The 13000-nt window shown below is 38.4% G+C and overlaps 1 protein-coding gene across 4 annotated transcripts in view; it reads left to right on the forward strand.

The window, feature by feature from the left end:
• PUS10 (pseudouridine synthase 10) overlaps nucleotides 1-13000 on the forward strand; it is a 33174-nt gene that overhangs the window by 17791 nt on the left and 2383 nt on the right. For all 4 annotated transcript variants that reach the window (XM_040551445.1, XM_040551443.1, XM_040551442.1 and 1 more), the window contains 10 exons: nucleotides 1163-1208; nucleotides 3446-3510; nucleotides 4434-4519; nucleotides 7144-7269; nucleotides 8955-9011; nucleotides 9948-10024; nucleotides 10118-10173; nucleotides 10299-10416; nucleotides 11588-11730; nucleotides 12215-12314. In XM_040551445.1, the coding sequence (XP_040407379.1) occupies nucleotides 1163-1208; nucleotides 3446-3510; nucleotides 4434-4519; nucleotides 7144-7269; nucleotides 8955-9011; nucleotides 9948-10024; nucleotides 10118-10173; nucleotides 10299-10416; nucleotides 11588-11730; nucleotides 12215-12314 (874 nt within the window). The remainder of the gene's footprint in view (nucleotides 1-1162; nucleotides 1209-3445; nucleotides 3511-4433; nucleotides 4520-7143; nucleotides 7270-8954; nucleotides 9012-9947; nucleotides 10025-10117; nucleotides 10174-10298; nucleotides 10417-11587; nucleotides 11731-12214; nucleotides 12315-13000) is intronic.

Here is a 13000-nt window from a genome sequence, read left to right on the forward strand (position 1 = left end):
GTCAGGACATTCTCCATACGTGGAAGGTTGGCTCTGGACATGTCTGGGGCAATGTTTTAGTTTCAGTGTAAATAGGGAAAATTGGTAATTGTCAGAGCTTTAGTAATGACAGTTGTATGGAAGCAAAGTTAAGACCTTGACTCAACCTGGAGAAGTCCTCCCAGCTCCAAGTATGCTTTTGGATGGGATTTCCAAGTATGACATCTGCAATTTCTCCTCTCTCAAGCTGTTTTTACAGAATCATGTGTAGGTATGTGTGCCAAAATGACCCTTGGTTTGATGTGGAAGGTCAAATTGGCTCTTGTTAGTTTATATTTGGAGATTTATTTTAAATTCTGGAAGAGGGGATTTGTCATGCTTTATGTCACAACTGACCGGGAAAGCTGCTTGTATAGAAACTGCAAGAGGTCAGACCTACTTCTTTATAGTCTACAGTAGTTATAGAAGTGTTGAAAAGCACCACCAAGAATTGATAAACTGTGTTGTAGGCTAGAAATCATCTCTTACTGCATACACAGAAATCCACTAACAGGAACAATAATTTCCTTTACAGTACTCAGAAAAAAATGTTTCACTGACTTGGCTTTCACTTTTGTGAAGCAACCAATAGTTTCCTTTTGAAGGGGCAAAACACAAATGATATCAAACACCTGGGGTTACTTTTTTCTCTAGTAAGTTGAATTTTCCTATCCAGAAGCACCAATTTGTGTTTCTGGTTTGGATATGTTTAATTTGCAGCGTACGTTATCTAAGAGCAGGAAATACAGATTTCAAGATGTCAGCATACCCTGAGCAGAACTTAAACATTGATCATAACATTTATTGAGAAGGATTGAAAAGGACTGAAAGATAAACTTCTTATGTGCTTTTCCATCCCATCTCAAAACTGAGGAACATTTGTGTTGGTCAGAGCAAGACAGGCTTACACAGCTTTGTGATTTATCTCTAGATCAGGCAATGCACACTTTCCACCATTTGTGGTTTAGGATAAAATTGATTTAAAAATCTGGTCTGTGCTAAGCTGTGGAAGTGAGATGCTGGGCATATTGGGATACAAAGACCATTTACATGCTATGCTTGTCTGTCCCTGATCTTTTGTTTTGTTTTTTTTTTTTTTGCTTTTTCTGTAAGAGTAGCAGCTAATTTTCATCTCTCTATTCAGAGCCACAGCCTGTCCGGATTGTTTCAAGCCAGCAAAAAACAAACAGGTAGGATCTCATCATTGTTGTATTTCCTTTCTGACATTCAAAATTTCACAGCTGTAGCTACAATGAAGAACTTACCTGGGTATTCAGTCTGTGTTTAATGTCTGTTTTTCCTTCATCAGAAATGTCCCAGAATTTTCAGTTGTCTGAAAATAAAGTCATCTCCTTTTATTCGCTTAACATTCCTTTCCTTAGGAGAACTACGACCTTGTTGCTTTTCTTTAGCTCATTAATTTTCCAGATTGTCCAAAGGAATACTTTTAGGACTGTTCCCTGTAAATACATCCCTTCAGATGTAAGAATTTGATTCTCATGCATTAGAAGTAGCATAAAATACGATCCTTGAGCTCTCTGTAGGTAAAACAGTTCAGGTAAGTCACATTGTGAAGAGGAGACTCCGCAGCTGAAAGAGAATGATCACACCAGAGTTTTCACATCCTCTGATCTGAATGAAAGACACAGTACATCCAGGGTGGTTTTATCCTGTCTACTTCTGGAGCAGGGGAAGAAAGAAAAGGGACCTTGCCACGCGTTGCATACCCTGAGTGCACACAATCATTGAGAGAAAAGAGGGGGTGTAAGAATAAAAAGCAGTTGGAGATAAGCTGATAGGAGTAGGACAGTGGGTGTGTTGCGAGGGAGAACAGGTAACTTCTGTCAGCAGCCTATGAGAGGCCTTTTGTTCTTTCTGGTGAACAGTCTGCCGACTTTTGGTGGAAGCAGTCTGACCCTGGAATTCTGCCTGCTGTACTCCACCTGACAAATACACACAAGTCTTTTTTTAGAAGTATTGTATTGTCATAACTCACTGCTTGCTGCATTGCTTTTTCCTTTAAAAGGGGGAAACCCCCCATAAGGAGCTAAACCAGCAGGGCCTAGCTGTTGAAACCACACAGGCAACAAGATGTAGGGGAATCTAAAGGAAGAAATACAGCCTCTGAAGAGCCATCAGAGGCTCATCCTTACAAAGAAGCTGTGCTTGAAGCTAGCATCAAGGGCTGTGTTAATCAGAAGTGGTATAAAAGCTGGATTCTGAGTAAAAAATTGTCATCTACTGTAGATACTTATTTAAACATACTGTTACTTTAAAGGTTTTCCAGCTCATCTGTCCTATGAGGAAGGAAGGTACTTCTGTCTGTACCTTATCTCTAGTTTATGCTTAGGTAGAGAAGCAGCAACTTTCCTGAAGGCATCCAGGATGTCCTGGATCATCAGAGCAAGGACTTCAATCACCCCAAGCAGTAATTCAGTATTTTTCACTGTTTTTCCAAGTCCCGAAGCTGAATGAAAACATGACTTTTCAGTTCCTTTCCATGTACCAGTGCTCATCATGAAGTGTTTAGACTTATGGTCTGGATGGGTGGACAGCTAGATGGGTAATAATCCATGTGATTGGGCTTAAAGGGTAGTCGTTACTGGGTGTCATACTCTATCTAGATGCCTGTGACAGTGGAGTACTGCAGGAGTCTGTCCTGGGATCCCTCCTTTTGAGCTTCTTTATAAAAAACCTGGAGGAGACTGTAGAGTCTATTCTCATCAAGTTTGCTGATGACAACAAATTGGAAGGACCGTTAGATACACCTGAGGGCAGAGCTGCCACTCAGAGTAACCTAGGCAGGCTGAAGGAACGGGCTGATGCAAGCCATATGGAATTTGGCAGCATCAAACACACAGTCTGACACCTGGGAAGGATTAAACTCTGTCAGCAACACGGTCTGGGGACTGCCAGGTTGGGAAGCAGCACAGTGCATGGTAGAAGATTGAGAAACAGTGGCCATAAGTTGAAATGAGAGGTTCAAAGTAGATGCAAGAAAAAAACTTCACCATGAGGACAGTCAGACAGTGGAGCAGGCTACCCCCAGAGAGGGTTTGCAGGCTCTGTGTCTGGAGGATTTCAAGACCCAACTCTACAAAACCATGAGCATTTAAGTGTACAACAATAATCATTATGTTCTGATCTGTAAGCTGCACTAATTATATTGTTTTCATGTTGTGAGTAAAGCTACTTGGATATATTTAGGCAAAATTACATGTTGCTCTTTGTTGCCCTGTTAAGGTTTAAGGTCACAGTGAGCTCTCGCTGATACAAAGTTCTTTGTAGGTATAAGAAAACATAAAACATGAGTGAAAAAACTCTATTGTGAGAAGTGTCTCGTGTGTATGTTTTAGGGTTTCTTTCTTTTTTAGGCATATCCTTTCTTAACTTCTTTTCTTGACTCATTTTTTATTTCACTGTGCAGTCTGTTTTCACTAGAATGGCAGTAATAAAAGCCTTAGAGAAGATAAAAGAAGAGGATTTTCTCAAGTAAGTATGTACTGAAACTAGTTCTTAGTATTGTTCTTTTGTATAGAATTAGGATGGGGAGGAAAATATTAGGTGGGTAAGTGGTAGTAAGATGACTATAAAAGAACTAGTTGTTTAAATTCCACTAGTTTATTATTTTAAATGTGTTGCATTTTCTGGGCTTCTGATAATAAAATATAATTCCAGATTTTTTAGTTAAAGTAATGTTAAAATGCTTGAATTAAGCCACAGGAGATGGAAAACTGGACATGACGCCAACGATGGTCTTCTTCCCATTAGTAATATTGCTTCATTGTTTTAGTATCCCAGGAGCACCACAGAAGAGAAGCTGTAGGTCAGGGACTTGCAGTTCTGCTCGGTGCTGCCGGCAGAAAACATCACTGCAAGTCTCTGGGCTGGCATGGGGTTTAGAATGGTTGGAACTGAAAACAGTTTATTGCAGTATTGCCAATCACACACATTCAAACAAATCTTTATGTGCATCCTCAAAACCACAGGAGAGATTTAGAAATCATGGAGTTTCCACCTCTATTTTGAACCTCAGAGTCTGTAAGGCAAACTTCTCTTTACTACAATGACATTTTTCCCATATTTCCAAAATGTTAGGGGTGGGTTGAATTTTAAGAAAACACCAAACACTGTAATATGGTTAAAATAGGGAAGCAAGCAAGCAGCAAAAACACAAGCAGTGTGAAGACATCAATAAACATTTTCTCTGTAGTTCACTATGTTTAAATGCACTAAATCTTCACAGCTCTTTTCTTTATTCATTTCTTGCTGTTCCAGCTATTAATGTGAATACTGAGTTTATACTGTAGCTGTGTTTCTAGTACCTGAAGCCATTGTCTTCCGTGCCATTATTACTAGGGTGATGCTCTGTTATGTTCTGGTATTACTAGTCTTTCTCAATCTTTCTTTTACAGGCATTTTCCGTGTCCCCCGTGTTCACCAAAGAACCTCTGTGTTGCACTGGAAATTCAGTGCAATAATGGTGCAGTGTTTGTGGCTGGTAAAGTGATCCATTTATTTGCTGCTCTGTTGTCTTAAGCGTAACTTCATAATGCTGCCATAAAAGCCAGGAGATTCTTGCTATCTGTTGATTCCTGTAATTACTTATAAGGAGCAAAGAATTAAATCTAGTTCTATCTAAGGGTGGACTTGGAAAGGGGAAGAAATTATATTGGTCTTGCTTCCTGTCTCCTTGGGATAACCCTTATCCCTGCAAATGCTGCAGTTGCAATATGGCCCCTCACAATGAGTGCATGGTTTGGGAAAGGCACTTCCCCTCTAGATAAGCTGTTAGCAGTGCTGTGTTGTTCCTTTGCTGGAACAAAGCTGCTTTGAGTTGGATTTAGCAGTGTTCACCATCTGGATTTATCTGCATATTACTTCAGCCAAAACTGTCGATCTTCATGAAATTAATAAAAGTGAAATTTTGGAAATCTTAGCCCCCTCCAACCCAAGGTAACATCTGGAATAATTGGGTAAGACAGGTAGTGCAACAACATTTGATGTCCCTGTGTTGAGATGATTCTACAGACTTTTCTGTCATTGCCTACAAATGTATCTAACCTTCCCCAGCCCTGTGTATAAACAACCACTTATTTAATTATACACAGATTATTAAAAAATACAATTTTAAGCCTATATGCTATGTTTAAAAGGATGGTAAAAATCCTGAATAAAGGAAAACTTCAAATGAAAAGAAAAAAATGTGAAATTGAATATTCTCATGGCAGGCTAGTTGGTGTTCTCTATATACTTGTTTCTTATTTTTAATTACCGATTAGACAGTTAAATGTACATTTTCATGAACCCAAGATACCTGATTTCTTTTAGCCTTTTCCAAACACCATGTTTTGTTGAGTGGTTTTATCATGTATATAGAAAGACATATTCAGTTTTCTTCATGTGATTGAATTGAATTTTGTTTTTGTGTTTTGTAACTTACAGATTGGGATGTTTTTGTGTTTTTTTGGGGGGTGGTGGTGGTGGTAGTGGTAGTGTTCCAAACAAACAAAAAAATCCACAACCCTATTGTTGTCTCTAATTTATAAAGAATTAAATCCAGAAGAATTTCTTGAATACAGTGCATTTTTTTTGCTATTACAGCAGTTTAATTGAGATTGGGATCTTAATTTGTAAGCACAGTTTCAGAGTTTGTGTTGCCCTCTTGACCTTACCTTTGGTGTTTACTGATCCCTTCCCTCTGATACTCTTTTTTTTTTTTTTTAAGGGCTCAGGAGAAGTTGTCAAACTGAGAAATACCTGTGTTTTTTTACCCACTGTTGCTCAGATCAAAAGCTAAAATTATTACAATGGGGAGTTGAAAGAAAAAAAAAAAGTATTATTTTCCTATTTCCATTTTATGGAAAGAGAATTTAGCAGTGTGAAGCTGACTTCTGAATGGTTATTCATAGTACTTTCATTATTTGCCCCATCGAAACAGTATTAGTCAGTGTCCCCATTTGTTTGTGTGGGTTTTTCTGCAGATCAAAATGCAGGAAGGAAGCGTTGTTAGAAATAGGAAAGTATGATACTGAAAGCCAAAAAAATTGAGATGACAAAGGCACAGGTACCATATGCATAGCTACTTTGAACTCTTTTTTTTGTTTCATAAATGCAGGGTTTCAGTTTGGAACTTGTTACTGCAGGGAGGCTGCTCGTTCTTTTTGAATGAGCTCCCTGTTTTGTGCATATTTTCACTTCTTATAAAACCTATCGATAAGAAAGCTCATCTTGGTCATCCGTGTCAGACTCGTTCTTGGTTGTAGCAGTCCTTGTGTCGCGTGCAAGCATGACATAATACCAGACTAGGACTGGAATCAATCAGAGGATGGCAATCTCTTTGCATAGCAATGTTCCAAGGTTCTTGAAATTTGCACTAGTTTATTATTGAGGTATTTTGCTAGCATGGTTTTCCTTGTAATGAGCCAAAGCATTTTAGTTTGGGTTTCTTCTGTTAAACATTCAGACAAGGCAGAACTTGGATTGAAACCTGAACTATTTGATATAAGGATATGGGGGAACTTGTTTACTTAGGACATACATAGATTGGTGGACAAGCATATATATATATATATATATATATATATATATATATATTTGTGTGTGTATATATATATATATATATCCTATATATATCCTATTTATCTAGTGAGGATGTATCAAGCTATAGCCCAATATGTAGTACTGATTTCATTTATTTATTTTTATAAAACACACTAGTTTGGCTTGGAGGAAATTGGCTCAATACCGCGTTCTGATTCAAAGAATAATTATTCAGAACTAAGTTGCCTCAGACTGGGTACTTGGATCTCTGTTTTTTCCTTCTCAGTTTTGTTAGTCTTCGTACAGTTCTGTTTATATGCTTCTCATACCTGAGGGTTTGACTGCAGCAATAGGTTCTCCACATGTGCCTTTAAGCTGGTCGTCTCGGATGCTGAAACACTTGTAGGTCCAGGAGCATGAATTTTGTACTGTTGCTGCAGTGCTCTTGCTGTAAAACAAGGTTAAGTGTGTAAAATTATTTTCATGAGGCTCCAATGGAAGTTAAATGCATTTTAATATGGAATACTAGTTCTTTTGTCCATTACTCAAGAACAATTACAGGTAACATACTTGTTTTTACAGGAAGGTACAATAAATATTCAAGGAATTTACCTCAGACTCCCTGGATTATTGATGGGGAGCGAAAGCTGGAGTCTTCAGTGGAAGAACTGATTTCAGAGCATCTAATGGCAGAATTCAAAGCAGACAGTAAGTGTCTAGGAGATCTTTTACCATATATATTTTTCATTATTACTAGAATATTTTTTCTTAGTAGCTACTCACTTAATACAACAGTGTAATGGAAAACACTACATTTCTTTATCCTTCTCCTACCCTTCCGAGTCAAAGCCCATAAGCTGTTTTTTAGGTGTGGCCTATGAGTAATTAGATGATTGTATTTCATACTGTATATTTTATCCTTCTAAAATATCTCCTCAGCTGATCTGATGATGCAAAAAGTCTGCTTTTATGTGGTAGTATTTTTGTCTAGCCATGCCTCGTAACAGTTGGTAATTCATTCAGTGACTCCTAATGAGGAGGTTTTTGCCATGGGCATTCCATAATATCTGCCTAGCCTTCAACCCCTTCATGTTTCTTACCTTGATTAATTTATTTTCTTCAGTGCATAGAGTTCCATAAGATAAATGCTTATCCAGGGATTACCCAGATGAGATAATCACTGCCTGTCATTTGTCGCCTGCTAGACTTGGAATTAGAGACATAGAATGCCCAGGGAAAATTGCATTAAATATTAGTTTAGAAAAAAAGAGTTTCTTTCCCCTTCTTTCCTCCCTCCCAAGAGTTGCTATGTTAATCTGAACACTAGAAAAATTCTCAGACTATGTCTTCAGACCAGTTAGTATGTAACACCCGACTTCAGCTTGCAGAATTACCACAGGTGACCGCCAGAAATGCTCATAAATAATGGTGAGGAGCAATATAAATGTACAGGAAGACCATTGTCAGCAGGTCAAGGGAGGTGATCTTCCCCCTTTTCTCAGCAGTGGTGAGACACTGTACTGGGCCCCGTTTGGGGCTCCAGTACAAGAAAGACATAGACATGCTAAATTGAGTCTAGCCAAGGGCTGTGAAGATGATAAAAGATCTGGAGCTTGTTTTGTACAAGGAGAGTCCAGCTAAGAAAATTCTGATATCGTGACAGAAAGAAGCCTTCATGACCATGGAAACATTTTCTCACTGTTATTTAGTTGTCGTTACATGAGTGGAGAAGTGAGGGATAATAAAAACTAAGAAAATCTTCATGTGGTCTTGTTTGTTCCCTAAACAGGAAAAAAAAAAAAAAGTGAAACAGTTTTTCAGAGACCCTTTGTAGTGGAGCTGCAAAGTTACTTTTTAGTGCAGGGTTTGGTCTCCCAGTCCTCCTTCAGGCAAAGCTTGAAGATAGAAGGGGTGTGATACAGGAAACTAAATACCCAACAATACATGTTTGTAGCTTGAAAGACAAAAACAACTGAACGAAAAAAAAAAAAAAGTGGTTATCTTTCACATTGGGCCTGAATTTTCTTCCTCTTCTGCCCAGGAGAGCAGACTAGCAGAAATTTCTCTGAAATCTTTGGAAACCATTGGGTGTATTTAAGTTGTGTTTTGGAGGAAGACAGCTTACACTGATTGGCCAAAAAATTGGGAGTGCTCTTCAAGAAATTAGTGAGCATGAAGGAATAAACAGAAACTGTTTCCCTCCTGATTTGCTCAAATACAGTGCAGGCTTCATTTTATAAAGATAACTATTTGAAATATATTTGCAAACAAATTTAGAATATCTCACCTTTAAAAGTGTATTAAAGAGAGTATTATAGTATTAAAGAGACTATTATAGAGAGTATTAAAAATGTAAAGTAAAATCTCATCTCCCTTGTTCAAATCTGTTATAGGCTTTAATTTTTCTTCCTCTGGAAGAGAAGATGTGGATGTACGAACACTAGGCAATGGTAAGGCTTGGAACATCTCTTGTGAAACACAGAAACAAACAAAATGGTTAACTGGAGCTACCCTGATAGGTCTTGCTGACTGCTAAGTGCATAACTGTGTGACTAGACATGCTTTGAAGTTTTATGGTGGAAACATTTTAGTGATATTTATGTATTTATTCCCAAAGACTTCATAGTTTCATAAAAAGAACTGAAAGAGGAGACCTTTTTCTGTGTCCTTGGCTGCATAGCTGCATGGAAAAGCAGAGCTTGTTAAGAATGTTCTATTTTATTCACTTCCTATTTTTAAAACCTTTTATGCCAGACAGATTCCTGTCTTGTTTTCTGTTGGGTCCTTGTGCTTTGCCTGTCACTGGGGAGTGGGGAAGCCTTGTTTTCTTTTTTAACTTGGCTCCTTTCTAAAGGTCAGTATTGGAAAATACGCTGAATCTACTATATCCAAAGGAGGAGGGGGGAAGAAAAAGTGGAGACTAACAACGATGCATTCCAGTTCCTGCCTGATTGGGAGCGTAGTTCTTGGCGTTGCTTTTACTGGGGATCATCCCTGGCCCTCAGCACAGAAAGTGCAGCTATTGCAACAGATGTTTAGCTGAGGGAGCGGGATTTAACATCATCCTGCACCTGGGCATTGCTGTAGGTGACAGAAAATAAGCTAATTAACTTTTTTTCTTATTTTATTTTTTAATTAGCACAGACTTGTACAAGATGTCTTCTGGGAAGTCGTAATTTGCACTTATTGCTGATACTGGGGTTTAGTAGCCAAAAAAGTCCCTTGTTTCTTTCCTTCCATCTGATGTTACATCCCTAAGCCTGCAAGTTCCTATCCCTGTTTGCATAACAGCAGACAGCCTTCACACCTTCCAACCTTACTGCATAAATTCAAACGTTAATTTAGAACAACATGTTTTTATGTTTTGTGACTGTGCATGTTGCCAGGAAGGCCCTTTGCCATCGAGCTTGTGAATCCTCGTAGAATACATTTTACTGCTGAGGAAATGAAGGAACTTCAGCAGGTAAATCATTTGCACCTCATGGAACTCATAAAGCACGTGTTTCTTCTCTAAGAGAGCAGTTTTGCTAACTGATTCTTTTTTTAAATATCGCAGACAATTAATAACTCGTCAGACAAAATACAGGTTCGAGATTTACAGCTTGTCACCAGGTCAGTATTTATCATTGCTGGCAAGGGATTTCAAAGTGACGCTTTGGGAGTTTTGCAAGCGTTCTTGCTCACAGCATTATATAATTATGCTTATGTTATATAAGTAATTAATTTTTTTTATTTAGAGAGGCAATTGGTCGTATGAAGGAAGGTGAAGAGGAAAAAACAAAGACCTATAGTGCCTTAGTATGGACAGACAAAGCAATACAGAAAGAAGATATTGCGTTTCTAGATGATATTAAGGTATCTGTAGCTCTTTTTTTTTTTCTTTTTTCCTAATTTATTTAGTACCTGTCCTGGTGTCTTAGGGGAGATTTTATATACGTGCACCCATGGACATACCTCCTTCCTGTGGTTGGTTTTTTGTTTGATCAGGGTTCCTTTTGTTTTACAACTTTCATTATCTCCTTTCCCTTTCCCCCTTCTTACTGTTAGTCTGTTACAAGTTACTGTATAAGTCTGACTGTCCAGCAGACCTAATAAGAAAAAGCAGGGAATGGGAGAGGGGGAAATCTGGCACCCACGCCCATTTCTTTACCTTAGATTGTTTTGTTTAAGTGAAAGGAATGGTGATTGCTTCTTCTGCAAGCTCTAAAGTCATTCTTCCACAGCTGCAGCAATTAGGAGTTTGTAACGTCTATGGAAAATAGTGCAAAAAGGCCTAACCAAATGCTCAGTGCAACAAGCATGCTGTGTTAATGAGAACTTCCTCCAAATGCTAGTCAGAGGGACAGCGCTGGTGGAGGAATGTCTTCAGTTTTTGTTGTGTTGCACTGTTGTCATGGGTTTTGGCCATGAAATCATTCTCAAATTGAGGCTTGAACCACTGCAGTTCAGGGAAACAACTGTTGTGAACTGTTTTTATTGTTTGTTTTTTTTTTTTAAGTATGCCTACCCACTTCCCGAAAGGTTGCCTTTCAAAGTGTTGCAAAGTGTTATTTGGGGAAGGGGATGAGGGTAGGGAATTAGCTTCTTAAAAGCCTATTCTGAGAACTTTTTTTTTTCTTTTTCCCCCCCTCACTATTATTTCTAGAGGGTTGGCTGTAGTTTAGGCAAAGCATTTTGTGGATGGGATTTTTATTTTATTTTTGATTGCCTGAGGCTCTCAGTGAGGTTTCAAATCCTGGAGTTATTCCAGCAAACGACTGTGGAGATTTCAAGGTTATTCCTCTGTATATGTGATTCCATTAGTTTGTGTTCATGTGAGGCTTTCTCATGTAACCTCTGAGATGGCTGTCCTTTTTTCTTTCGATAAACATGAAGAAAATTAGTCTTTCCTCCAGAAGATTACTCAACTCCCATAACACAATATAAAAAACAGACGCGATTGGCTAATGGTACATATACTTCATCTCAATCCGTGCAGTATGTTGCATGTTTCCTTCCTCGTTTATTTTGTTCCCTCTTGTAATAGGAATTAAAACTTGACCAGAAGACACCTCTCCGGGTTCTTCACAGAAGGCCTCTGGCCGTAAGATGTCGGATCATTCACACCATGAAGTCTGAATACATAGATGAGCATCACTTTCGCCTGCATCTGAAGACTCAAGCAGGAACGTATCCTTAGCTGCTGTTACACAATGCCTTTACGAAACACCTTGTAGATTAGAGCAGTTCAGGCAATGGGAAGTTTCCTGCTTTTATCTCTGCAGTGTTTCTAAATCTCTGTTCTTCAGCAGTCAGATCTTGCTGATGTTTGCTTTTATGTCAGAATTTGACGTGGGCTTTCATTCAAAAATGCTACCACTTCGTGCGTATTTTGGTGGTGAGCAATCTGATAGATGGAAAAGTATCTGATAGCTATAAAAATGTATAAAAAGCCAAGAATTAGTAGTCTTTTAAAGATGGGTATGAGCTTAACAGGATGTGAAGGATAGTTTTAACAGGATGTTCACTTCGATTTAGATTAGCAGTAGAAAAATACACTATTTTTGCTTTGAGTATGTTTTTTCATCACACTCTTTTTTTCCCTTCCCCGCCCCCCCCCCAGCTTTGGAGGCCTTTATGGCACAATACACCTTTCCTTAGCCACCCTTTCTAGCTACATTAAAGAATTTGTGCATGGAGACTTTGGAAGAACAAAGCCAAATATTGGCTCCCTACTGAACAGAACTGCTGACATTCTGGAGTTGGATGTAGAAGTGAGTTCTTCATTGTTTATCTGTCCTGGAAATTAGTAATGTAGTTGCATTTGTGAGATGCTTTCAATGGAATCACTCTAACCAAATCAACATTTCTTACCTCAGTTAATAGGAAAGTTGACGTTTATGCAAAGATAATGGTTTGTACCACACTGCCACATGCTTGTGTCATGTGACAGGCTTCCTCTGCTGAGTTCATGTTGGGGGAGGGATGGGAAGACATAGCAGGAATTGATGACACCTATTATTAGGACCCATTGTAATAGAGCCTTTTCTTTTTATGTTATGTTTACATCATTTCTTTTGAAAAAGGGGGCGGAGAAAAAATAGGAGAGACTTGACTTCCTCTTTCAACACTGGTTCAAACTAAATATATTTATTCACTTGCTGGAGTCAGATGATGTAGATTTGACTTGTAACTACAAAATTTGTTTTGGCTAAAAGAATGTATGTAGAGATTTGAATTGAATATTAAACCTGGTGGTTTGGCAAGATCTATTTAAAACATGAATTTTCACTTTGAGTAGCCAGTTACCAGCATGCTTGTTGTCATGTATTTCTGGAAGACTGCCTATGTGTTAAATTTTGCACAGCAGACATGCAGTTTTTTGTGTATCTGTGGTGGGATAATACAGAAAGAGAGCTTGCAGGGGGCACTGAAAACAGGAGCATCTGAACCTGGTGCA

This window comes from Cygnus olor, chromosome 3 (genome assembly GCF_009769625.2).
Source record: "Cygnus olor isolate bCygOlo1 chromosome 3, bCygOlo1.pri.v2, whole genome shotgun sequence".
Taxonomy (NCBI): domain Eukaryota; kingdom Metazoa; phylum Chordata; class Aves; order Anseriformes; family Anatidae; genus Cygnus; species Cygnus olor.